Below are 25,587 nucleotides of genomic sequence, written 5' to 3'. Positions count from 1 at the left end.
TGGACACGTGCCATCTCCTTGTCTTCTACTCAGCCTTTATTTTCTTTCTTTGCACAATACTTTATATGCACTCTGGGGAAGATATTGAGCTGTGTGTCACGCGCGCCCCCTGCTAGTCCAGTGCACCCATGCAGGGAGGTTTGTGTTAAGGCTCACACTAATGTTCCCTCATTGTGACTCTTACACAGTTATACATGACCATGTCCTCGGCTCTCAGGATGCTCATCTGCAGATACAGCGTATTCTTGCTGTTGTCCCTAGATATGGTGAATCAGCCCATCACAGAATCTATGTAGTGTGCACTACCATCATCATAACTAATTTTGTGAGCCACTCCAGCCCCTTCTTTGGAGACTGGCAGATGCACTTCATGCCATAGCTACTGAAGGTGAATCCCGAGGCCACACAGGAGAGTCTCAGAGACCCCCCAGGCAGCACCAAACCTATACTGGACTCCATAAGCTGTGCCTCACACAGGACATCTGCAAACACAAAGACATCCTGCTGAAGAAATGACAGAGGTCCATTTTTTATCCCATTCATGTCCACTCACACATTAAGTGTTTCTTTTTTAATGCATTACCTTTTAAAACAGCAGGAACCAAACCCCAGCTCACTGTGAACTCCATGGTGAGCTGTCTGTGCTCAGCACTGATCACCTAGTGGAAACAGCTGGGCACCAGGGCTGGGCTCCTCTGCAGAGCTGCAGGGTCACGGCTGGACTGGTTTTCATCAGGATAGGGAGGCCACTTTGCATGGCCTCCTGCTATATAGACAGCTATGTGGCTGGATATCTCAAACAGGGCATCACGCACTAACACAGGTATTAGCATACTGAGGATATTTAGTTAAAATGGTAGCCCTGAAAGTAATAATGAATGCAATTATGTGAGAGTCTTGATCTGTGTATTAACCGAGGTCCATTCACTTTTGTTCATGTATACAGATCATGGATTTTTATAGATGTGGCATAATTTATAATCATGTAAAGCAACACAAGTGTCAAACTGTTGTATTATCTATACTGGATAACGTGTCATAAGTTTATGCCCATTGTCTGGCTCTACACTGTGTTGGGCCGTGTAAAGCTTCCTGATCTGGCTCCTGGACAAAGAGGGACAAGGCTGCTGAGGTTCATGTCCCCTCTCCCTGTGGTGAAAACTTGTGTAACTTTGCTGCATTCCAGTGCTTGCTGAGAAGAAACTGAGCAGTGATTCTGTTGGTGCCTGTTAGTAGCTCTCTCCTTGTTGACTGTTGTTATCTCTCTCACCCTTCTTTTGTTTTTAACTATTGTTTATCTGTTAAGTATCATGGAAACTTCATATGTGACCTTGTGTGGATTCACAGTGAGAGGTCTGTTCAATTTATATAATGCTAAGCCTGAAAGGAAACCAGAGAGGTTAACAGGAACCCAGCTCCCCAACTTCCTTCTCTGCACCTGTTCTTTGGGCCCTTCCTGGGTCTCTGTGCATCCCCAGGGCCTTCTGCTCCTCTAGAATATTCACTCCTTCTCCCTAGCATCCCCTTCTGATCTGAGGCATCAGTCATTGCTTTGCCCTGTGCAGCGCTTGCAGGCCCTGAACACCTCACTAGGTTCTCAGCACCCCTGTGGAGAGGTTTGTGCCTGGGATGATATTCATCTTTCCTCACAGTGTCTCTTGCACAGTAATACACAGTAAGTTCCCCTTGGTCACTGAGTCAAGCTGCAGGGATAATTCGTTCTCGGATGTGGTAACTATGACGTTAACTTGGGTAATCAGTGATGAGTAATTACCTGGAAGTCCACTCTCACCATCCCACCCCCTCTGTTCAATCTCCTTCTCTCTGTGCTGATGAATCCAGTCGCCAGAGACATCACCAGTGAGGGGGTGAACAAACAGGATTCAGTGAGGGCAGGGTCTACGTGGCTTCAGTAGATCATGTCCAGACTCCTGAAGATGCTGCTGAAAGAACCACAGGGAGGGCTGAGCTCAGGTGCAGCTTCCCCACCTTGTCCTGGCTGAGTTCCTATGCTGTTCACATGTGGGGGCCACCACCACAGAGAGGAGTGAACACTACTCAGTCATCTTAAAGAATAGGCCGATGAACGCCTCATAATGTCTTAAAATCTGATAAAGAACCCAAATTTAAACCAATATCTGGGTGCTCCATGGAGCATGCACATGTAGAATGCAGTCTCGTAGAGAAAGAGCTGAGGGAGAAAGGGGACATCCTTGTTGGGGGACTGCCCCTGGGTGGGGGATGTTGACTGAGCCCTCAGGGAGCCCAGCACTCTTTGAGGAGTCCACTGTTCCAGGCCAAGGTCCTGTCACTATAGGTCATTGGGGGTGGGAGGAGCTGACTGGGCAGCTAGCTGAATGTGCTCTCAGATGAAGGGTGGCATTGGGGAGATGGAAACCTGCACACAGTTCCCAGGGGTAATAGGGCGAGAGTTAACTGCATCACAGGTGTGTGTGTACACATGCTCAATAAAAATTCACAGTATACAGACGAATCAGTGTCAGGATCCACATCAAGGTCCTCACTCCTCTATTGACTCATATTGAAAAATTGTAATCTTGCATCTCTATTGACTCCCATTCTCGGCACTATCAAATTGGGGCTCAGTCCTGCTCTCTAGAAACTCTGGGAATCCACAAGACAGAGTCAATCTGCACATTCTTCCCAGGAACCTGAAGACTCGTGTTATCATGGTACAATAAATTCGCAAATTTTCAGGAGGATTTCATTGTTGCAGAATCACTTATAAGGCTCAATCTAAACCTACTGGTTGCAAAAGAGACATTCAATGTTTGTTCCTGGTGACTTTTTCCAAAGTATCTTGTAAGAGGTAAGACATTTAAAACAATGTCACAGTAATTAAAAAAAATCATAATCGGTTACTGCACTAAAAATGCTTGGAGAATTGTACTATTTAATACTATTGAACTCTGTATTATTTTTGTCAATGTTTATGCCATCTAAATATAAATAAATTGTTTGCAGGAGATCCACTAAGACTTCAAAAATATCATCCCTCTCTGTCCACTGAGAATGAAATATTTCCTTCTGCCCTTTACGTTTTTTGTCACTGTAGTGAAAAAGAAAAGAATTTGCACAGCCAAATTCTGAAAGCAGTTTTGGTAATAAATGGAGTAAAGATCAAATTTTTCAATTGCTACTCATGCACATGACTCTCTCTATGAAAGCACTGATTTTGGCAAATGCATGTTTGAGGCACAGGAAGAGCAGAGTGTAGACAGCTGTAGGACATTTCTTTCAAAGTCTAGAATCAACAATTTTCATTTCAGAAGAAAATCAAATGGACACAATGTATGCCAGGCCAGCACAGTACTGTGTCCCTAGGCGCCACTTCACAGCTACTATAATGTGAAATTCCGTATCCAGAATTTTTGTATCAGCTTCAGAAGGCAAGAGGTCCACCCAGCCCACTCCCAGGTCATGGGATTCACGGAAATACTTCCCTAAGACAGATAGGTGCTCTCTCCCTTGCCAGGTCCACCATACCCTTAGTGATAATGGGAAAGGTGTGTTAGGCTCTGAGTGCCCTGAGGTTTTTAATGACCCGAAAGCTTTCAGTCTCTCTAGTACCAAATTAAAAGTCGGATGTAAATACCATTAACCTCGATGATTGGTGACATTTTGTGGTTGGCATTTCTGTGTTTGTACTTCTGAAATTAAATAATTTAAGTGCTTCCTGAATATGGAGGTGGGCTTGCTATGGGATGCACATTCCCAGTACAAGCATAGAAAGGACAACAAAATCAACATCAACCAAACCCAGCTAGACCCACATTTCCTTTGTGATCCAGGGTCATACTCCTTGCTTCCACTCTCTGTGACTTTATGTCACTGGACTTGGTTCTGGCAGATCCATTCCTAGGTATTGAGGGTGCAGCTGTGATAGGGGTCCCTACAGAAAGGACCTGCAGCCTGAAGTGTCCTGGACCCCGCTTTTTATGGTGATGGCTCTACAAGTCAGGATCTTGCAACAAAGGAGACCACACAGATGTGTGAGACACCAGTCTCAGGGGTTACTCTGTGGGAGTTTCAGTCCCACTCTTGTGCTGGCATTGCTTTTGTGGGAGGCTCTGCATTTCCCCCCCTCTGCAGAGCTCACTGCCTGCACTAAAGGGGGTCTTGCTCGGACAGCCAGATAAACCTGTAATTGCTCATACCTCTTGGCCTATGCACACATGTAGAGCGAGTGCCCCATGCACACATGAGCACATGTAGTGCAGTGCATACTCTGCACTGCAGTCATAGTAACCCATACTTCATGGGACACAGTGGAGCCTCATGGGTAGTGACTGTGGGAGGTGGCTCCAAAATATTTGTGACGGACACTTGTGGAGACCCTGAGAAATGACACTTGAGGTCAAGTCTTCCATGTATGACACTGTCAAGCTCTCAAGTCCCTGCTCTCCTCTTGTGGTGGAAGTGGCAGCTTCTAAATCCAATTTGGATCATTTCTCTATTTTTTCTGTTGAGCAGCCTCAGGTTTCTCTCTGTCTCTGCTACTCTCCTTATCACAGGTTCCCTCTGCGTCCTCAGTGTTGACTCTAGTAAACATTGTGTAAACACATATACCCAAATTGTTTGTGTGCATCCAATGTTTAGCAGCATAGTTCATATTAGCCAGATCTTGGAAACAATCTAAATTTCCTGTGACTTAAGAATGAATAAAAATGATCAAATATTTCATACAAGTCAGCCATAAAGAAGAAAAATCAGGACACTTTTATAAGTAAATGGATGCAACTTGAGAACATACTCATTAGTGAAATAAGGCATAAATTGTAGACATACTGTTTAGTGTGACAAGCTAAAAGAAAATATGAATATGTATGTATGTGTTTAAAAATAGTTTAGATAGTTGTACTACTGACTTCTCAGAGAGTTCACTGAAGAAAAAGATTTTTTTGGTATTGTTCACATGGTTGAATGTAGATGTCTTGTGCTCTGCATGAAAGGTTTGGGGATGACAGTTCACAATGTGTGTACCAGTGTTGCCCATGAAGGATGTGTTTAAAATTTTGTTGTGGTCTCTTTCTGTTCCTCCTCTTGCTCCTCCTCCTCCATGTCCTTCTCCTTGTGCTTCTCCTCCTCCTCCTCTTCTTTCTCCTTCTCCTTCTCCTTGTCCTTCTCATTGTCAATGTCATTCTTCTTCCTACATTTCTTCTTCTTTTTCTATTTTTATTCTTGAATAAAATGGGTTTGAAAAGAAGCATTTGTGATTTATAACTTGGCCAGTCTAAATTACCAAGCTGTAAAATTTCCATTTCTTTGAGTTGATAGTCCACCCTAAAGTATACCTGGTTTTAATTATTGCATCATTAGAGATGAACTAGACAAGAACACCCAAGAACAGACAGAGCACAGAGGGTAAGAATGGATTCATGATCTCTTACGGTGAGTGATGCAGCTACTGAAAGACCTCACACAAGGATGCAACTTTAAATTTCCATCACATCCCGAAAGCATGATGCTGAGAATGAAGATGGACCCCTTACCTTGGGGCATTCTCAACATTCAACAGTAGTATACCAGACTTGGTATTTAGCTCAGCGACATAAGTGCCTGCCTGCAAAGCACAAGGTCATGAGTTTGACCTGTGGTACCCCACCAAAAAAAGAAGTATTATCTAAACAAATATGCATACCTAATGGAATTCAAATGGTATTGTCCCATTAAATAGAAGCAAAATCCCTCTTTTCCTACAATAAAAATAATAAAGGACACAAAAAATCTTGCTTAAAGAAGTAATGCTGAATGACTCATAATATCCCAATGTAATTAGATAAAAATACAGTACAAAACAGCATGATGATTAGATTCGATAAAACCCAGTACTAAAACAGCATGATGCTAGAAAATGGACAAATGTAAGCATGCAAAAAAAATATAATGTCAAGAAATAAACCTTCAGTGAAGCCAAAATATTTCCAACAAAAGAAGAAGGAGCACAGGTTTGGTGTTATTCAACAAATGGTGCTTGGGAAAATGTGAATCTCTATGGTGAATCATGAGATTAGAAACCTGTGTCTCAGCATCTCAAGTGTACACAAAAATTAAACATGTAAGTGTTTAAAATAAAATCTTAAAAATAATGAAAATATATACCAACTTCTAAATAGCCTAGGCCTAGGAGAATATATTCCTGAGTATAATGTAAACAGATAGTAAAGAAAAGTGAAAGTAGAACAGTGGGATTACAGTAAATGAGAAAGAAATGTCATACACAAAAGAGATGATCAACATAAGGTCAAGACATCACCATATGATTTGGAAAAACATTGAGTGGCAACATGGTTATACAAACAATGCATAATGAAGCCAAAATGTATAAATCAAAGTGACAATCATATCAAGGATAATATTTTTTTAAAACTTGGCTAACAATCTTAATAGACATTTGACTAAAAGAATATCACATGGAAAACCTGGCTCAGAAAAATGATCAGTGTAATAATTCTAGCTATATAAATGAAAAAACATTATTATCCACCACACCATCATTTCAAGTGTGTACAAAATAGGATAAAACTATGATGATCCCTGGAGAGAATGTGTAGAAAGGGGAAATCATTGAACTCTTGGAAGATATGAAAATTACTTCAGTGGCTGTAAAAAATGGTGTGAAATTTTCATAAATATTAAAGTTTAGAATTTCACTACAATCCACAATTCCCATTGCTAGGATATATTCTAAGTTTCTCAAAAAATATATATATCAAAGCAAACTATCACTATCGTGTGTATTGTGGCAGTATTTTCAGGAGCTAACACACTGACTCATTTAGTGTCCTTTGAGGAATGGATGAGTGATTAAAATGTCATGGATTTTTTGATAAAAGAAATGTTTGAACCCTGTCATCTGAAGTAGGATGGACATAATTCATGCTATTTTATGAATAAGGATCCACTGAAAGCCATGTGTTCAGGCAAGACCACTTAGCATTAAGAGATGGCAGAGCTTTGGAAGATGGGACTGGAAGATTTATCATTAGATCCATGGAGCGAACTTCAGTAGGGGACACCCAGAACCCAGACTCTTCTCTATTTTGTGATTTCTGAGAATTTGAACAATTTGTTTACACAGAATGTACAGTGAATTATCATCCATTGCACTTAGGAAAATCCTAAAAACCATGAGAACTTCTGGTAATGGTTTTCAAGGAGTGAAACTGTGAGACAAAACAACTCATTTCTATTCTTAAATTTATTATCTTGGGGATTTTTTTGTAAGCAAGAAAGCAGAGTAACACATTAGGGAATCTTAAAGTTAAGAGAAAACTACACCAAAGACAGAAAGGCAGATACTACCGGGGCCACTGGTACTAGAGACCATTAAATAGCTGATCTAATAGAAAAAAGAGTAACTGAGTGACCTTCATCAGGTGTATAGGACAGACACAGCCAGTAGGGAACTGATCACTAGTGCTCTCTGAGTTGCAGATGTTTCCTCCACAAGGGAAGACACAATTCTCACTGTTCTGTGACAAAATGTAAAATTCTGGGGACCTACTACTCAATCAACTGCTGAACAGTATCTAAACTTAAATCTGCAAAGACTCAAAGGGCACAGTACAAGAAAATCAAATCACCTTAAATGGGAATTCAAACTGTGTTTGATCTATTTCAAGAAAACCAAATTGAATTTGTTCACATGAAGCAGCCCAGAATCCAGCTGCTTCTAATCAGGTTTCTGTCAGTGATGTGAAGCTCAGGACTCAAAATATAAGCCCTGTGTCCCTGCTCCTAAGTGCTGAACCAAATCCTGAGCACTTGATTCAGAGAGACAGAGACTTCTGTTCAGCTATATATTGAAATAAGCTGTGCTGTGGAGCAACAGTTCAGCTTAGGAGGCCCCTGGCCCCACCCCTTTCTCACAGAACAGTGGACAGTGGCAGCAGTGAGAGACAAACTGAGAAGACAAGGCTGCTGCTCACCCCTCTGCTGAGCATAGGAAACCAGTCTGAGGGATCAGCGAGACGACCTCTGTCTCCACCTTCAGTTGCAGAACCTCAGTTCAAAGTGGTTCCTGGCAGTGAAGAGGGGATGGAAGATGGCACTGAGGCAGCACCTGGAGTTGGCGACTAGAATGAACTGCATGCACAAGGCTGTGAGAAATGTGCACCTAGTCTACTCTCCACACCAGCAAGCACATGCTGAAGTGCAGGCAGCAGCAGACAGGAGGGTCCCTGGAGACATGGGCTGACCTGGGAACTGCTGGTTCTCAAAAGGCCAAGAAGGAAGCAGCACCAGATGGGTTCAAGATGAGAGCAGAAAGCAGGTGTGTGGACCAAGTGCTGGGACAGCTCCCACCTCAGGGAACTGCTGGAAATACCACAACACTCAGTCACTTAGTCATGAACCATGTCCAGGGAGAGACAGGTGAGCAGTCAGACCATGTCACCCAGTATAGCTGGGAGTCCCCAAGTGTGGTGTGTGGCATCTGTTAGACGCATCCTAACCTAGCATCAAGTCTGCAGTGTCACCAATATGCAGGAATAAACACTGTGTTTTTAAGGATAAATTGTAGTCAATTTTTGAGGGATTTCTAGTTTGTACACTGGCTCCAACTTTTTAAAACCCATCTGTACTAATTCTAATTTGCAATACACACATTACATTAACTGTGTTCCAGGATTGCTGATTGCAGAGTGAACATCAAATTTTATTTTCTTATAGCAAATACTGAGGAAAGGTAACGCTACCTTGTGTGTCTTGTGCATGTTTCCTTTTTAAGAAAATGCAGTCTCTTGGTGCAGTACTGTTGGTTGATTTACATGATGAAGTAAATAATAGGCAAGAGGTCTTTTGCACTATATTTTGTTCTCTTTAGACAACTTTTTCAAGTATATTAATCTTTACAATTGCATCAACAGCGCTTTATATCACCTATATTGATAGAGACAATCAGATAATAGATACATTTATGGTAGACAGATGAAAGATGAGAAATAGGATGTGGATGGGCAGAGTGATGCAGAATAGTTAAATTTTGCATGATACATACATGAATGACAGATAAATACAAGACATGAATTGAAAAGTAAATAACAAGAATGTATATAAATAACAAAATTATAGTAGACACATAAACAAAAGGCATATATATATAGAGTTGGTGGTTGGATAGTAATATAATAGAGCATAGATGGTTAGAATGATGTTAATGGATAAAACCAATTCAATAGATGATAAAAGGATGGATTATTATATAAAACAATTGCTCAGATTTCTTATAATATTTCATTTTGTTCAAAATTTTGAAAAATGAATGCCTGCTTGCACATCTGAACCTGTAGACATATGGCCACCATGATCTGCATCTTAGTGAAGCTTCCCAATGACATTTTCCCATGTTCCCAAACCCCTGTGATCCCAATCACCCTCTCAATGATTTCACACCAGGTAGGAATCAGTGTCCAGGCCTGACTCAGCCTTATCCTCAAGGACTCAGGAGAGCACAGTCCAGAAGCAAGCAGCACCAGATGGGTCCAGAGTGAGAGCAGAAAGCAGGTGTGTGGACCAAGTGCTGGGACAGCTCCCACATCAGGGCACTCATAGAGTCCAGGTTTCTCTGTTGGCATGTCCTGGCCTTGTCTCTGATCTTAACTCTGATGTAGGCATCTTGTTCTTTCACAGAGCCAAGGTTAGGTTCTGAGGTTAAGTGGCAGATGAGGTCAGGAATGTTTCCAGACATGCTGATAGCAGCTTGCTCATATGTCCAAATTCCATGGAGGGTAATGTAATTATAGTAAATTCATGTAGAATTAAAAACAGAAATGATGGGGCTGGGGATTTAGCTCAGCGGTATAAGTGCCTGCCTTGCCAGCAGGCAGTCGTGAGTTCGATCCCTGGTACCAATAAAAAGGAAAAAGACAAAACAAAACAAAACAAAACACAACAAAACAAAACAAAAAACAGAAATGATATTTAAGACGAGACGAGATAAGAGCTTAGAGACAAGAGCTCCTCCAGGCTCCAGTGTCCTGGCAGAGGGGACAATGCAGTGGAAAGAATGCAGAGGGGACAATGCAGTTGTTTTCAGCTGTCCTGTGTGGCCCCCTGCTGCTCATGTGAATGCCTGCAGGGAGGTGTGTGTGTGGGCTCATCATACCTAAGGCAGTTTTTACCCTCTGCACACTGTTACTGGACACACAGGAGCCTCCCTCATGGGTGCTGACTGACAGAGGTGGCTCCAAAATATCTGTGACTGATACCTGAGGAGACATTGACAAATTAGACTTGAGGTCAGGTCCTCCATGGGTGATGCTGTCAAGTTCTCAGTTCCCCACTCTCCTCTTGTGGTGGAAGTGGCATGTTCTAAATCCATTTTGGATCATTTCTCTGTTTTCTTGTCCAGCAGTTTCTGGTTTCTCTCTGTCTATGCTGCTCTCCTTATCACAGATTCCCTTTATGTGACCTGAGTGCTGCATCTAATATACCTGTGTCATTTGTAGATTGGCCACTCTAGGAAATCATCAATTTACTAACTTTCCTTTCCTTTGCTCTGCTTTTGTGTCACTATAGATGAGCTCTATTGCGCCATTTGTGAATTTGTGCAGGACATTTCTTCTTCATGCACCTATGCGTGGTTTCCACATTGGTGTATCACTAAAACTTTACAGTAAGTAAAGTAAGTTTTGAACTTTAAATTTGATTTCTGGACTGTTGGCTTGTTTAGTAGGCCTTTTGCTTTGGTTTTTACATTGGCAGTTTGTGGGAATTTTACTCACATACAGTGAGATCAAACTTTAAGTACACAGTTGAATGGAATTTTCAGTATTAAACTATTTGTTAGTCTGTCATAACAATACTTGCTCTGGAAGTTCACCACTGTAAGAAAGTATATGATGGTTCTCATTTTTCCCTATGTAATTCATGTCCTCGTAATCCCTGGACTTTGTGACACTATGGTTCTTGATGTAGTGACATAAAAAATGTGGATATTATATATCTTTAGAGTCATACAGGAGGAAACTTTTGCATCTATGAGTATGTGTTTTAATGAACGTTCACACAGTCAGAAAAAGATACGAATTTAATTTTCTTTATGAATGAGGAATACTCCATGTGTAAGCATAAATTATTTAATTGTACTTCATGAATTAATAGAATTCTCAACACTTTCTAAGTTTTACATTAAGAGTTTTTATAGGACACTCAGCTTGCAAAGTTTTGAGCATACTCACAATTTGAGAACTCCTGGTTAGTTACTCGGGGCTAAAATCATATGAGGAACTCACTGTGTTAATTTGAAAAGATAATAAACTAGTAGATGAGCTATGAAATCCCTCACTTTCTCCACCATTATCAAGCACTCTAATATTTCCAGATCCATAATGGTTTGTGCATTGCCTGTAATTTGTATCCTAATTACAGAAACCTGCATAAAATGCAAGCAACTGAAATTATTTTACTAAGCATTGAATTTAGGTAAAACCTCTCCATTTTAAGAAATTTTCTAGAAATGGCAAATCTACAAAAACAAAAATGGATCTGTACTCTTTCTATTGGTCAGGGAGTGGGCTGTGCTAGAATAGACAAGGAGAGCTGAGCATGGTTAATGTCGTTTGACATAAAAAAACTGATTTATAATGACTTTACACTGATTGTTGCAGTGTTTATTAGCATATCCTAACCGATAGTGACTTTCTTAACTGTTGATTGGGGACACTGTTGATACATAAATTAGTTCAACAATTTTTCAAAGAATTAAAAGATTTATCATTATAAAATATTATGAGCCTAACATCCATGTAGCACATGTAATGAAAAACACACGGGAACAATAATTATTCCAATTCCTTAGAGGGAAGTGGGTCACAAGAGGATGAGGAGTGAGGAGTACCTGAGGTCTCAGCAGCTAAAATTCCCTGGGTCTCCCTGCAGATGCTCCTGTGCTGGCATCTGGAAGGGATGGCTTCTGGGCAACATGTTCAAGCTGAGTGCACCTCTGCTCCCTCTGAAGAGAGTTATGAACTCCCATTTCATAAGAACCTCTTTGGTTTGGGGCCTAGAAATCTTACAAGAATGCTAAACTGGTACTCACAGAATTTTAAGAAAGTGTAGTCTTGCTTAGTGATGATTACCCAACCTGTTCCTTGAGTGAGAGAACAGGACATGATATTTCTGCATTTCTATTATTTTTCTAATAAATATAAAACCAGTATTCTTTCAAGCATATGTTCCAGAGTGTGACATATCTTGGTTTATTATCTATATCTGACTTAATTTTCCATGAACAATTGTATATTTATACATAATAACTTTAATTATGGATAGATTGATACATTTGGCACATATATAATGTTTCAGATATTGATATAATCATTTTCAGGGTCAGGATAGGTAATAAAGTAGTACCCATAAATTTTCACGTAGTTTTCTATAAATCGTCCTACCTGTGTCTTCTTGTATTGCACATTTTCCTAAACTGAAATATTAAGCCTTGCATGAGACATTATTTCCCCACAGCAAGTAGAAAATAAATTGATGGTGCTCATCATGATAGCTGGATTTTTCAAAATACCTAAATCCTAAAAGTCAGAGTTTTTATAGTATAATTAAACCCTAAATCCCCCCACATATTTTCAGATGAAAGATGCCTAATACATTAATATATAACATATTTATATGTGTGTGTTGTAATTGATCACCAAAAAACCTTACATTTTTTGCAGTTTGGAGTGTGGAAAGTTCATATGTTACCTGGAGTAGATGCATGGAGTGATCTATTCAGTTTACATAATGCTAAGCCAAAAAGTAAACCCCAGAGGCTGACCAGAAGCTGGCTTCCCAATTTCCTTCTCTGAATCTGTTCTTTGGGCCTTTTCTGGTTCTCTGTGCATCCCCAGGGCCCTAAGCTCCTCTAGGATATTCTATTTTAGTTCCCTTAACCCCCTTATGACATGAGGCATCTATATTTGCTTTGTACTGTGCAGCCTCTGCAGCCCCTGAACACCCCACTGAGTCCTCAGCGCCGATGTGGAGATCTTTGTGTCTGGGGTAATGCTTATCTTTCCTCACAGTGTCTCTTGCACGGTAAATTCCTCTTGATCATTGAGTCATGCTGCAGGGAGAACTGGTTCTCAGATGTGGTACTATGATGTTAACTTGGCAAATCAGCGATGAGTTATCAGCTGGATGTCCACTCTTACCATCCTGCCCCATCTGTCAGTCTCCTTCTCTCTGTGCTGATGGATTCAGCTCCCAGAGACATCAGCAGTGAGGGAATAAACAGACAGGGTCCAGTGAGTGCAGGGTCTATGATGTCTTCACTAGGGCATGTCCAGACTCCTGAAGCTGCAGCTGAAAGAACCACAGGGAGTGCTGAGCTCAGGTGCAGCTTCCCCACATTGCCCTGGCTGAGTACTTTTGCTGTTCACATGTGGAGTCCACCACCACAGAGGAGGAGTGGACACTACTCATTCATCTTAAAGAACAGGTCCACAAACCCCTCACAATGTCTTAAAATCTGATAAAGAACCCAAATTTAAACCAGTATCTGGGTTCTCCATGGAGCATGTGCTTGTGGAATGCACTCCTGTTAAGAAAGTCATGAGGGAAAAAGAGGGGATCCTTGTTGGGGAACTTCCCCTGGGTGGGAGATGTTGACTGAGCCCTTAGAGAGCCCAGCACATTTTGTGTAGTCCAGAGCTCTAGGCCAAGGTCCTGTCACTATAGGTCATTGGGGTGATAGGCGATGACTGGAGAGCTGGGTGTGCTCTCAGATGAAGGGCAGCTTTGGGGAGATAGAAACCAGTACACTGTTCCAAGGCTAATAGGATGAGAGTTACCTGCATCACAGTGGTGTGTGTACACATGCTCAACACACAACAAAAAATTACAGTATAGGGAAGCATCACTGTCAGGATCCACATCAGCGTCCTTACTCAAATCCACTTCCATTCTCCATTGACTCATACTGAAAATTTATAACCTTTCATCTCTATTGATTCTCAGTCTCGGAACTATCAAAATTGGGGCTTTTCTTGCTGTCTGGAACCCTGGGAATCCTCAAGGCAGTGTCAATCTGCATCTTTTCTATGGACCCTGAAGACTCATGTTATCATGATACATCAAATTTGCAAATTTGCAGATTGATTTCATTGTTGCAGAATCACTTATAAGGCCCAGTCTAAACCTAATGGCTGAAAAAAAAAGACATCAGATATTTGTCCCTGGATATTTTTCCAAAGAACCTTTAAACAATGTCAACAGTAATAAAAAAACTCATAATCTGTTATATCATTAAAGATGCTTGGAGAATTGCACTATTTAATACTATTGAAAAATATATTATTGTGTCACTATGTATGCCATCTAAAGATCAATAAATTGCTTGCAGGAGATACAATAAAATTTCAAATACATCATTCGTTCCTGTCCACTGAGAATGAAGTATATCCTTCTGCCCTTTAAGTTTCTCATCACTATATTGAAAAAGAACAGAAACTACACAGCCAACTTCTAAAAGCAGCTTTTGTGATAAATGGAGTAAAGATCAAAGTTTCTCGATTGTTATTCATGCACCTGACCATCCCAGTGAAAGAACTGATTTTTGCAACTGCGTGTTTGAGGCACAGGAAGAGCAGAATGTGTAGACAGCTTAGGGACATTTCTCTCAAAATCTGGAAGCAACAACTTTCATTTCACAAGAAATTCCACTGGACATAATTAAAGCCTGGACAGCAAAATACTGTGTTCCTAGGCCCCATTTCACTGTAATGTGAAATTTCATATCCAGAATTTTTCATCAGCTTCAGAAGGCAGGAGGCCCACACAGTCCTTTCCCAGGTCATGGGATTCACAGATAAACCTCCCCAAGACAAGCAGGTGCTCTCTGCGCTGTCCACTGCACTGTCAGTGATGATGTTAAAGGAGTGTGAGGCTGTGACTGCCCTGAGGTTTCTCTGGGGTTTTCAGATCTCCAGCATCTGCACCTTCTGCTTCTGTGCAGAGCAGTGTGCTCACAGCAGTGGTCTCACAGTACTTTCCCAGGGATCCTCACCAGCATTGGTCTGGTACAGCAGAAACACTTGCAAGTTTTCCTGAATAAAGGAACTGTGATTTTTGCCTCTTTACACTGTTTCTAGCTACATTGTTTGCTGTGCATCTGACATTTAACTTTCTATGATCCCATTGATGGGTTCTCAGTACCATTTCCTGTACAGAGATGGTTATGTTCAGAAAGCCCTTGCCACACAGTTGGTTTGGACTTTGATGAGAGCAGTGAAGGGTGGCACATGATGGTGGAAGATGAGCGTGAACAAGAGGTCGCCTCCCACAACAGAGCAGACAGAGAACACTGGGCAGCTGGGTTCTATGTACCTTCTAGTGGGTGATTATAGATACCTAGAAACCTCCCACAATGACAAAATTTAAATGTGCATAGCACCCGCTAAACATGGTACCGGGAATGAAGGCTTTACCCACTTACATTTGGAGATCACTCAACATGCAAAATTAGAGTTACCTAAATAAATACACGCAGTTAACCCAGTTCCTCTAGTAGCAAAAATGGAGTTTTCCCCTGAAGTAGAAACAAAATCCCTCAATTCCTCTACTCACAAAAATAATCTAGGACACGCAAAAATCTTGGATGAAAAGAACAGTGCTGATGCCATCATTTGGCACCACTCTAATAGATTATATAAATGGATATAGATTAGATAGAGTATCCACAAAAGCATATCACTCGCAAAAAATGAACAGGTACAGCAATGCAAAGAACAAGTTCTGAGAGCAAATCATCACCTGTACAGCTGAAAGATTTTCAACAAAAGCATTGGGAGCACAGATTTGGACATTAGTGCTCACTTCAGAAAATGGTGCTCAGGGAAATGTGTGTCCTTGTGGTGAACCATGAGATCAGAAACCTGTCTCTCCCCATATGTAAACTGACACAAAGTTTAAAATGGAAGGACATCCAACTAGAAAGAAATGTTCTGCATAAAGGAACTAACTGACAGAAAGCAAAGACATCATCTAAACTTTCTGGCACAATATTACGTGACAACATGGTTATATTAACAATGCATGCTGAAGTGAAAAACTATAAATCATAATGGTAACAACAATAGCGATCATAATGAAAACAATAATAGCAACTATAATGATAATAAATATTTAAAATTGAAAAATGATGTTAATAGACGTCTGTGTAAAGGAAGTACAAATGGACCAAATGGCACAGAAAATATTCTCAACATAACAATTCTAGAAATGTAACTGAAAATGGAAAATACAGTACCTTTAACTGCTACCTCCTTTTAAATGTGTACAAGATGAATGATAAAATAATGATGATTCCTGGTGAGGCCGTGTAGAAAGAAGTCATTACAATTCTGCAGGATATAAGAATTGGTTCAGCTCCAGTAGAAACTGTCAAGAATATTCTATAAATATTAAAGCACAGAAAATCTGTATAGTTCATAAATCCTCTTGCTAGGATATATTCCAAAATTTTAAAATTGGTATATCACGGGAAGTTATCTACTACCATGCTTATTGTAGCATTATTTTCATTAGCTAAGTTACTGAGTCAGGCAAAGTGTCCTTCAAGTAATGAATGGATAATAATAAATTTCATGGAGTTTCCAAGCAAAGAAATGTGTAAAATCCTGTGAGCTGAGGCAGTAATGCCAGAATTCATGCTATTTTATGAATAAATATCCACTGAAAGCAGTGTTTTCAGGCCGTGGCACCCAGCCCATGGAGCATTAGGCAATGGCATAACTTTGGGAGATGGGGCTGGAGGGATATGTGTAGATCCCTGGACCACACCTCTGTAGGGTGTTTCCAGACCCAGGATCTTCTCACTTTTCTGATTTCTGGGAGTTTGTGCAGTTTCTCTGCGCTGAATGTGTACTGCATTATCATCCATTGCACTTAGAGAATCCTAGAAACCATGAGAACTTCTCAATACAGCTTTGAAGCTGTAAAACTGTGAGACAAAACAACACGTTTCCCTTTGAAATTTATTATGGCAGGAATTTGCTGTAGTGAAAGAAGGCAGAGCCACTCACTAGAGAATATTAAACTTAAGAGAAAAAAAAAAAAACAAGGGCGCATGTCAGAAAATTCAGGAAGCCACTGCTTTTGGGGTATACTGAACAGCTGGCCTCATAGAGAAATAATGGCTGACTGACACAAGAAGGGACTGAAGTGGGGAGCTGATCCCTAATGCTCTATGCAGTGCACGTTTCCCTGCACTAGGGAAGACACATATCTCCCTCTCCTGTGACAGAAGGTGAAGCTCTGAGAACCCACTCTGCAACATACTGCTGAGCAGTACTTTTAATTATGTCTGCAAAAACTCAAAGGGGCGCTAGTACAAGAAAGTAAACTTACTTTGAATGAAAACCCAAATTTTACTTAATCGCCTTCAAGAAAATCAATGTTAATATGTTCAGATCAAGCAGGCAAGCACCAATCTGCTTCTAATGAGGTTTCTTGAAGTGACTTGAAACTCAAGAATCAAGATATTAGCCCTGTGGCCCTGCTCCTAGGTGCTGAGCCAAATCCCGAGCACTTGATTCATAGAGGCAGAGGCTTCTATTCATCTCCATTTAACAATGTGCCCTGGAGTAGCACCAGTGGTTGGGAGACCCCTGATTCCCACCTCTTTCTCACAGAGCAGCGGACAGAGGCAGCAGTGAAAGACAAGCTGAGAAGCGGAGGCTGATTCCCATCCCTCTCCTGAGCATAGGAAACCAGTCAGAGAGGTCAGCAAGAACACCTGTGTCTGCACCTGCAGCTGCAGAACCTCAAGTCAGAGTGGTTCCTGGGAATGAGGAGGAGATGGAAGAATGCACTGAGGCAGCATCTGGAGTCCATGCCTAGGAGAATGAACTCCATGCAAAAGCAAAAGTGCTTGAAAACTATGCACCTAAACTGCTCTCCTCATCAGCCAGTGCATGCTGACGTGCAGGTGGTAGCAGAGAGGAGAGTCTCTGGAGACATGGGCTGACCTGGGAGCTGCTGGTTCTCACAGGGCCAAAGAGTAAGGTGCACCAGCTGTGTCTTAGGTGAGAGCAGAGAGGAGATATGTGGACCAAGCTCTGGGACAGCTCCCAACTCAGGACACTAGTGGGCATAGCAGGACATTCATTCTCTTAGTCATGGACCATGTCCAGGGAGAGCAAAGACAGCAGTCAGACCATGTCACCCGCTCGAGCTGAAAGTCCCCAGATGTGAGATGAGATATCTGTAAGCCACATCCTCACCTTGCACAAGTCTACAGTGTCACCCATAGGCAGGAGTAAATATTGTGCTTTTATGGAAAACAGTAGTCAATCTATGAATGATTTCTTGTTTATACACCTGCTCCAACTTTAAAATTCATTTTACAGTTTCTAATTTTCAATACAGACATTGCATTCTGATAGCATAAGGAACATTAAGACTTATTCTTCTCTAGTAAATACTCAGGATAGGGAGTGCGAGCCTGTGTGTCATGTGCAAGCTTCACTTTTTTAACAAAATGTAGTCTCCTCCACTGCAGTGCTGTCAGTTGATTCACATGAGGAAGTAAATCATAGGCAAGAGGTCCTGTGGGTTATATCGTGTTTGCAGTCTCCTTAGACAATTTTTTCAAGTATATCAGTCTTTACAAATTACATCAATGGTTTTTATATCACCAATATTGATAGAGATAAGCAGATGATGCATCCATTAATGATAGGTAGATGAAAGATGATGAAATAGTTAAGATGGGGATTGACAGAGTGATGCAAAATAGTTAAATTGTATGTGATACATACATGATGGACAGATAAACACAAGGAACAAAATGAAAAGTAGATAACAGGATTGAATAAATAATAAATTTTAATAGATACGTAACGGAAAAGCAAATCCATTGAATCATGGCTAAAAACACACATAGATCAATGACAGATGATATAAAGGATGAACAATTATGTAAAATTCTTGCTCAGATTTCTTCCATAATCTTTAACTTTGTTCAAAATTTTGAAGCAATGAATAAATGACTGGTTACACATCTGAATCCGTAGAGATAAGGCCACCAAGATCTGCATCTTAGGGAATCTTCCCAATGACATTTTACCATGTCCCCAAATCCCTGTGATCCCAAAACTCCTTCCCAACGAATTCACACCATGCATGAGTTTGAATCCAGACCGGGCCTAGCTTTGTCATCAGGGACCCAAGAGAGCACAAAAAGAGCTGGAGTCCAGGTTTCTTGGTGGGAAAGCACTAGCCTTCTCTCTGATCTTGACTTTTCTGTGGGCACCTTTCTGTTTCATGTATCAGTGGTCAGGTCACTCACTGTTCCCATGTCAACTGACAGATGAGGAACAAGTAGATAACAGTGTTTCCAAATGTGTTGATGCCAGCTGCAAAGATGTCCAAATTTTATTGAGGGTAATGTGAATATAATAAAGTCAATTAACATTTCAAATAGACATGATATTTAAGACATTCCATAAGAGTTTCTGAGACTCACTACTAATGAATCTAGGACCAAATAAACAGTGCTTGGGCAGTGTCCTATGACTGCAGGATGTGTGACAGCATGATGGATGATGGTCTCTACCAATGAGATGCCGAGAGAGGCCCCTCAACAGTGGAATCTAGAACAGCTCTCCAAGGCATCCGCCTACATCACCAAGGGTGGGGAAATGAACAGCTCCAATAACAGATGAACACTCAGATCAACACACAGTGATGTCCAGCCATTCAGAGTAAAAATCTCTGCAAGAATAGAATTGGAAATTGCCCTTCGGGATGAGACGCAACTCAGATGCACCTGAGGTTGGAGTGCAGACTTCCAAACAACAGAGAAATAATTTTCATATTTAAATATTGCTAAACCTGGAAACCATTGAAATAGTGTAATCACAATGGAAAACAGCTTCTTTCAAAAGCACATTGCATGTGCTGTGCAATTAATAATGAAATATATAGGGAAATTAATAAAAGCCTGATTCAATGAAAACATAGCATTCAACGCTCAAGGACATAAAATGTTTGTAAAATCCTTGTTCTTTCACTACTGAAAAAAACATCCAGTCTGTCACCACAAGGCAGTGAAGCTAGCCCTAGAGCAGTGTGAGCAGCGCGCCCCCTGCTGGTGTCAAGTTTCCCTGCAGGGAGGTTTATGTCAGGGCTCACACTTGTATCAAAGCACTGTGACTCTTGCACAGTAATAGGTGGCTGTGTCTTCTGCGGTGACAGATTTCAGCTGCAGGGAGAACTGGTTCTTGCCTGTGTCTCTGGAGATGGACATGCGGCTCTGGAGCGACAGATTGTATTCAGTGCTACCACTGTACCTTATGTACCCCATCCACTCCAGACCCTTTCCTGGGGGCTGACGGATCCAGGCCCAGTAATAATCACTGGTGATGGAGTATCCAGAGACTGTACACGTGAGGGACAGGGTCTGCGATGGCTTCACCAGGTCAGGCCCCGACTCCTGCAGCTGCACCTGACAGAAGATGCCTAGGATCAATAAAACCTTCCCGTCAGTCACCTGCTTTGGTAACATTTCCATGGACCCAAGTCTCACATGGAGGACACTCACCATTGAGAACTGTCACCAGGCACAAAAGAAGACCCAGAAGTCTCATGTTTAGACCAAACCACTGCCTTTCCTGAAGACCTCAGCCGTGTCTGGGATGGAGCTCTGAGGTCCACAGCCCCTGTGTGGATTTTCAATCTAATGTGTGAGCATATATTTGCATACAGGGTTCACACTTCCTATAAAAAGGGCACCATAAGTCCTGGGCTTGTCTGTTTTTTGTGCTGCTTAGAGGAATTTCTTGTTCTGAATTCTAGCTTGGTGTTAGTCTGATAAATGGGAGTAGAATTCATAGGAGTGGTGGAATCAGGGCAATGATAATCACCCCACCTTCCTGACTGCAGGAAGGATTCCTCCTGGCCCGTCTGCCTTTCCATACCCCAGTCTGACTTCCTTTTCATTAACACTGGTGCTTGTTCTTCATCTAAAAATTCAGCATACTCCCTGTGTCCTCCCTTAGCGCTCTGATTTGGTTCTATTTTTGTTGTTTGAGAACTTGCTTCACTGTCTTTTTTGTTGTCAGGAGAGGTCCACCTGCCTCCTGCTCTAAGACATCCTGTGATCCAAGTCCCACCTGAGCATAGCCAGCATAAATTGGAATTAAATGCTTTGATTCTGCCTCACAGTGAATTTTCTAATCATCTGAGGAAGAAAAAGGCCATCTGGGTTAAGTTTCCATTCCCCACATGACCTTGGCATGTATCAATGGGATGGTCATTCCTTTTCTATATTCAGCTTCTCATCTTGTTCTCTGGAAGGCATTCCTAAATTCAAAACATTTATCTCACTAGAGTTTTTTTCCTTTTGAGCAGTGATATATTATCAATATCATACACATCATAGCAATGTACTGGTATTGGAAGAGGTGATATTCACATGAATCTTTGAAGTTAGTGAATGAAATTTTTGAAATTGGTAGTATTTTACTGTCAACCATGAACAATTTTCTCAAAGCTGTTGTAGTCAGAATTGGAAGGAAAAGAATACAAGACACACAATTTATAGTACTTTATTCTCAATAATCACCCAGAAAAAAAGTGCAAGAAACCTATTTATGCACTAAGACGCAAAGGATCCAGCTAAGTTCCTGGATATCATTGCAACATCCTGCATGAGCCCAGTTGAAGACCTAGAGCCCATGAAAATGCCTCATGCGAGTCTGTTTCACAAATCTGCACTGCGAAGGTCAGCAGGGGAAGCTAGAAAGAGTGTACCATGGTGTGGACCATCTGTGCCAGCAGACCAAGGGACCGGTACAGGAGGCAAGAAGCTGCACTCAAACTAAGGACCAGAGCTAATACAGCAACCCGCAGCAGCGATGAGGTTCAAAGTTGCTCCTCTGATGAAAATAGCAGTTCATACCAGGAAGCCAGTTCTTTAGGAGACTGAACCACACACATCTTTCCCTCTGGAGCCAGAAAGCAATTTGAAAAATAAGGACCAGAGCTCCCCAAAATGAACTTTTTCATTCTTAGTGACAACAAGGTCCCGAGCTCCACTAATGATGACAACAACCCAGTTCACATCTGGAAAGATCAATAAGCTCATCCAGGTGAACCCATGGCAAAAGGAAAACCAACAGCACCTAGGCCAACATGGTCACACAACAACAATTATTCCTCTCCAACTCTTTTTATGTTGTTGCCACCAGTGCTTAGGTGGGACATCCACACTCGGCAGCATGCCGATTCAGTTCAGCTGGTGTTAAGTCACTACAGACATCCACCAAAGATAAGTTTGATTACCACTGTCATTGCTGACAAAATCCTGCCATGGAAGTTAAATGAAGAATGGTTTATCACACACTTTGTAAAGAATTCAGTCATTAGTAAACTGGTTCTGAAACAGAATGGCATGGATGAGAGGCACTGTAGAGGTGAAAAGCCCATTTCCTGGCAGTTGGCAGAAGACAGCAAGTAGGGGAAGCAGCAGCAGCCAATCTGCCTGTCGCTTTTATGCCATGAAAGCCAAAATAATTTTGAGTGCTGCCAAACACATCCAGGTTTTGCCTTCCCTTATCCACACAATGAATCCAAATGTCACAACCTAATATCAGTATCACACCAAGCCATCTTCACATCTTCCTATGAATGGGATCATGAGGCTATGGGGGAGCTTCTAGATACAAGCTGTAACCAAAGCTCTTTCCCTGAGTGTCTGGAGAAGGCACCTGTTGATGATCTCAGGGATCTGTCCTTCTTTCTCCCTGACAAAGTCCTGAGGGTTTTTTTGGTCTTTACCTTGAGATCCTAGAGGGCTCTGGGAGGAATCTGTGAGTTTAATGTCACTTCTCAAGGAGTTCTCCACTCACCCTGGTCCTCTGCTCGCCTCCAGCCATGCATTCTCACCATGTCACTGTTCCCCCACTGTGTGCCCCAGTGACTTTGGAGAAAGGGAATAGTTGTAACCAGTGATGCTGCATTTTTCATTCCTCCATTTTTCAAGGTAATTGATCTCTCTGCACTATCACTCTTGTCTGCCTAATTTTCAACACTGAAAATATGTTTTTGCCCTATGAGCTTGGAGAAGCAAACTTATGTCACTTCAGAGGTCAGATTTATTCTGTTGCTAGCAAGAATCAAGGGTCTGATCCAACAAAGTTAAAAGCATATCTCGTTACTCATCCCTAAAGCTGAAAAGACACTGAAAAAGACACAACAGGATACACACAACTCATTATCAGAGCTTTGAAGGATCTTCTAGGAAGCAGGAATTTAAAAGAGCCACGGTGAAGATCTAGCTCCATCCTATGTGGTGGTGTGTTGAGGGAGATGGGCCCACCCTGGCTGGACAATGCAAGACAGCCTTGTTCTTCACACTGGGTAAAGGAACTCTTAGTCTTTTCATACAGGGTAGTTCAATGATTACACTGGTCTCAGGTGAGGAGCAGAGGAAGATGAAGGATGAGGATTGCTTAGCTTCACATAATGAGCTGGATGGTGAGTTCCATGGTGACTTCAGGGAGGCAAGGATTTTGGTGTGAGGACATTGCCTCAGCTTTGCCTTCAAGAACCATGAATGTGTATGGGTAAGGAGTGGGGGTCATTTCCTTCATGTCAGTGTATTTCTGAGTAACAACAAACTGATAACATGAGGGGAGTATCCTTTAGTTTGATGATGACACTTTCCTATTTCATGCAACATCATATATAGATGAGTGATTGAGAATTACACAAGTAATGAAACACAGCAAATAAATCGATAACTCTGGTAATGATAAATAAACTTTGTGAAAATATGGGCTTTCAAAATTTAAATATACTTTACTTAAGTGAAACTGATATGAATATGGAAACCTGTGTGTGTGACAGAGAGAGGGAGAGAGAGAGAGAGAGAGAGAGAGAGAGAGAGAGAGAGAGAGAGAGATACAGACAAACAGACAGACGGAGAGAGAGAGAGTGTTTCAGTGTATGGAGACTTTCTACTTTGTAGGCATGGTCCAAATTTAAAACACATTTTTGCTCTTTCTACTTTTCAATACACACCTTGTACTGTGTTGCAGGATTGCTGATTGCAGAGTAAGCATCAAATTTGATTGCATTGTAACTAATACTGAGGGCAGGAACTGCTATATTTAAAGAAAGCACAGTTTTTAAGAAAATGTAGTCTCCTCCAACGTAGTGCTGTCAAGATATTGCCAAGAGGATGCAAATCATGGGAAACTGGTCTTGTGCGCTGCACCATTTTCTCAGCATCTTAGGCAACTTTTCAAGAATATAACTCTTACAGACTATAAAGAAACAGTTTTGTATATCACTTATGTTAATAAAGCAGTTAAGATAAACTGATGATATATCCATCAATGAAAGGTAGATGACAATTGATGAAATATTTAAGATGTTGATGAACACAGTGATACAAAATGGATAAATTTTGGATAATACAGACAAAGGATATAAAATGACAAAGCACAAAATTAAAAAAAATGAGTAACAAGGATGTGAATAAACAATACATTTACAGTAGGTACATAAATGAAAGGTGAATGCATATAAAGTTGATGGGTCAATAGAAATATGACAGAGCATAGAATATATAAAATTATGATAGATGGAAATATTGACAAATAGTTAAATAGACAGATGATAGAAAGATGAATAGATTATTATATCAAAATGCTTGCCCAGATTCCCTCTGTGATACTCAATTTTGTTCATAATTTTGGAACTATGAATAAATGGCTGTTATATACCTAAACTGTTAGACATACAGCAACTGTGATTTGCATCTTAGAGAATCCACTCAAAGGCATTTTCCAATATGCCCAAATCCCAAAGATCCCAAAGCTCTCTCCTAATCATTTTTATATGAGAAGGAGTCAGAGTTCAGGCCTGGCCCAGTTTTGTCCTCAGGGACTCAGGAGAGCACAGAGAGCTGGAGTTGAGGTTCCTTAATGGGCAGGGCTGGGCCATCTCACTTGGTCTTGACTCTACTGTGGGTATTCTGTTCTTAGATGGATCCATGGTCAGATTTTCAGGTCAACTAGAAGATGAGGAATAAGTGGACAACAGTGTTTCCAAATATGCTGATGTCAGCTTGCTAAGACACTTAATTTTTTTAGGATAATGTAAATATAGAAAATTCACATAGAATTACAAAAAGACATGATATTGAAGACTTTCCATAAGAATTTTTGAGACTCACTGCTACCGACTCTAGCTATTCTAATAAATATAATTCAGGCAGTCCCATTTGCCTGGAGAATGTGTGACAGCACGATGGTATCTACCAATGAGATGCCTAGAGAGACCCTCCTCAGTGAAATCTACCACAGATCTCCAAGGCATCACCATACATCCCCAGGGTGGGGAAATGAAGAGATCTAGTAACAGGTGAACACTCAGATCCACACACACAGTTGTGTCCAGACATTCAGAATAAAAGTCTCTGTGTGAACAGAATAGGAAAGTGCCCTACAGGATGAGAATCCCTACATGCGGAGTTAGATCTGTTGTCAGCAGAGAAGTAATTTTAATGGTTAAATATTTCTACACCTATATACTACTGAGAGAGTATAATCACTTTAG

The 25,587-nt window shown here is 41.1% G+C and overlaps 1 gene segment (V, D, J or C); it reads right to left on the bottom strand.

Annotated features, from left to right (window-relative positions):
* Positions 1-20,161: 20,161 nt before the first annotated feature.
* Positions 20,162-20,676, bottom strand: LOC101788957 (Ig heavy chain V region 1B43-like). The segment is given in 2 exon segments: positions 20,162-20,481; positions 20,564-20,676. Coding segments are annotated over 2 exon segments (366 nt in total).
* Between the last annotated feature and the right edge of the window lie 4,911 nt (positions 20,677-25,587).

Source organism: Cavia porcellus, unplaced genomic scaffold (genome assembly GCF_034190915.1).
Source record: "Cavia porcellus strain 051 isolate PalLab524CR breed Dunkin Hartley unplaced genomic scaffold, mCavPor4.1 scaffold_8, whole genome shotgun sequence".
NCBI classification, from domain to species: Eukaryota; Metazoa; Chordata; class Mammalia; order Rodentia; family Caviidae; genus Cavia; species Cavia porcellus.
Note: the sequence above shows the minus strand (reverse complement) of the source record. Positions and strands in the feature narration are given on the sequence as shown.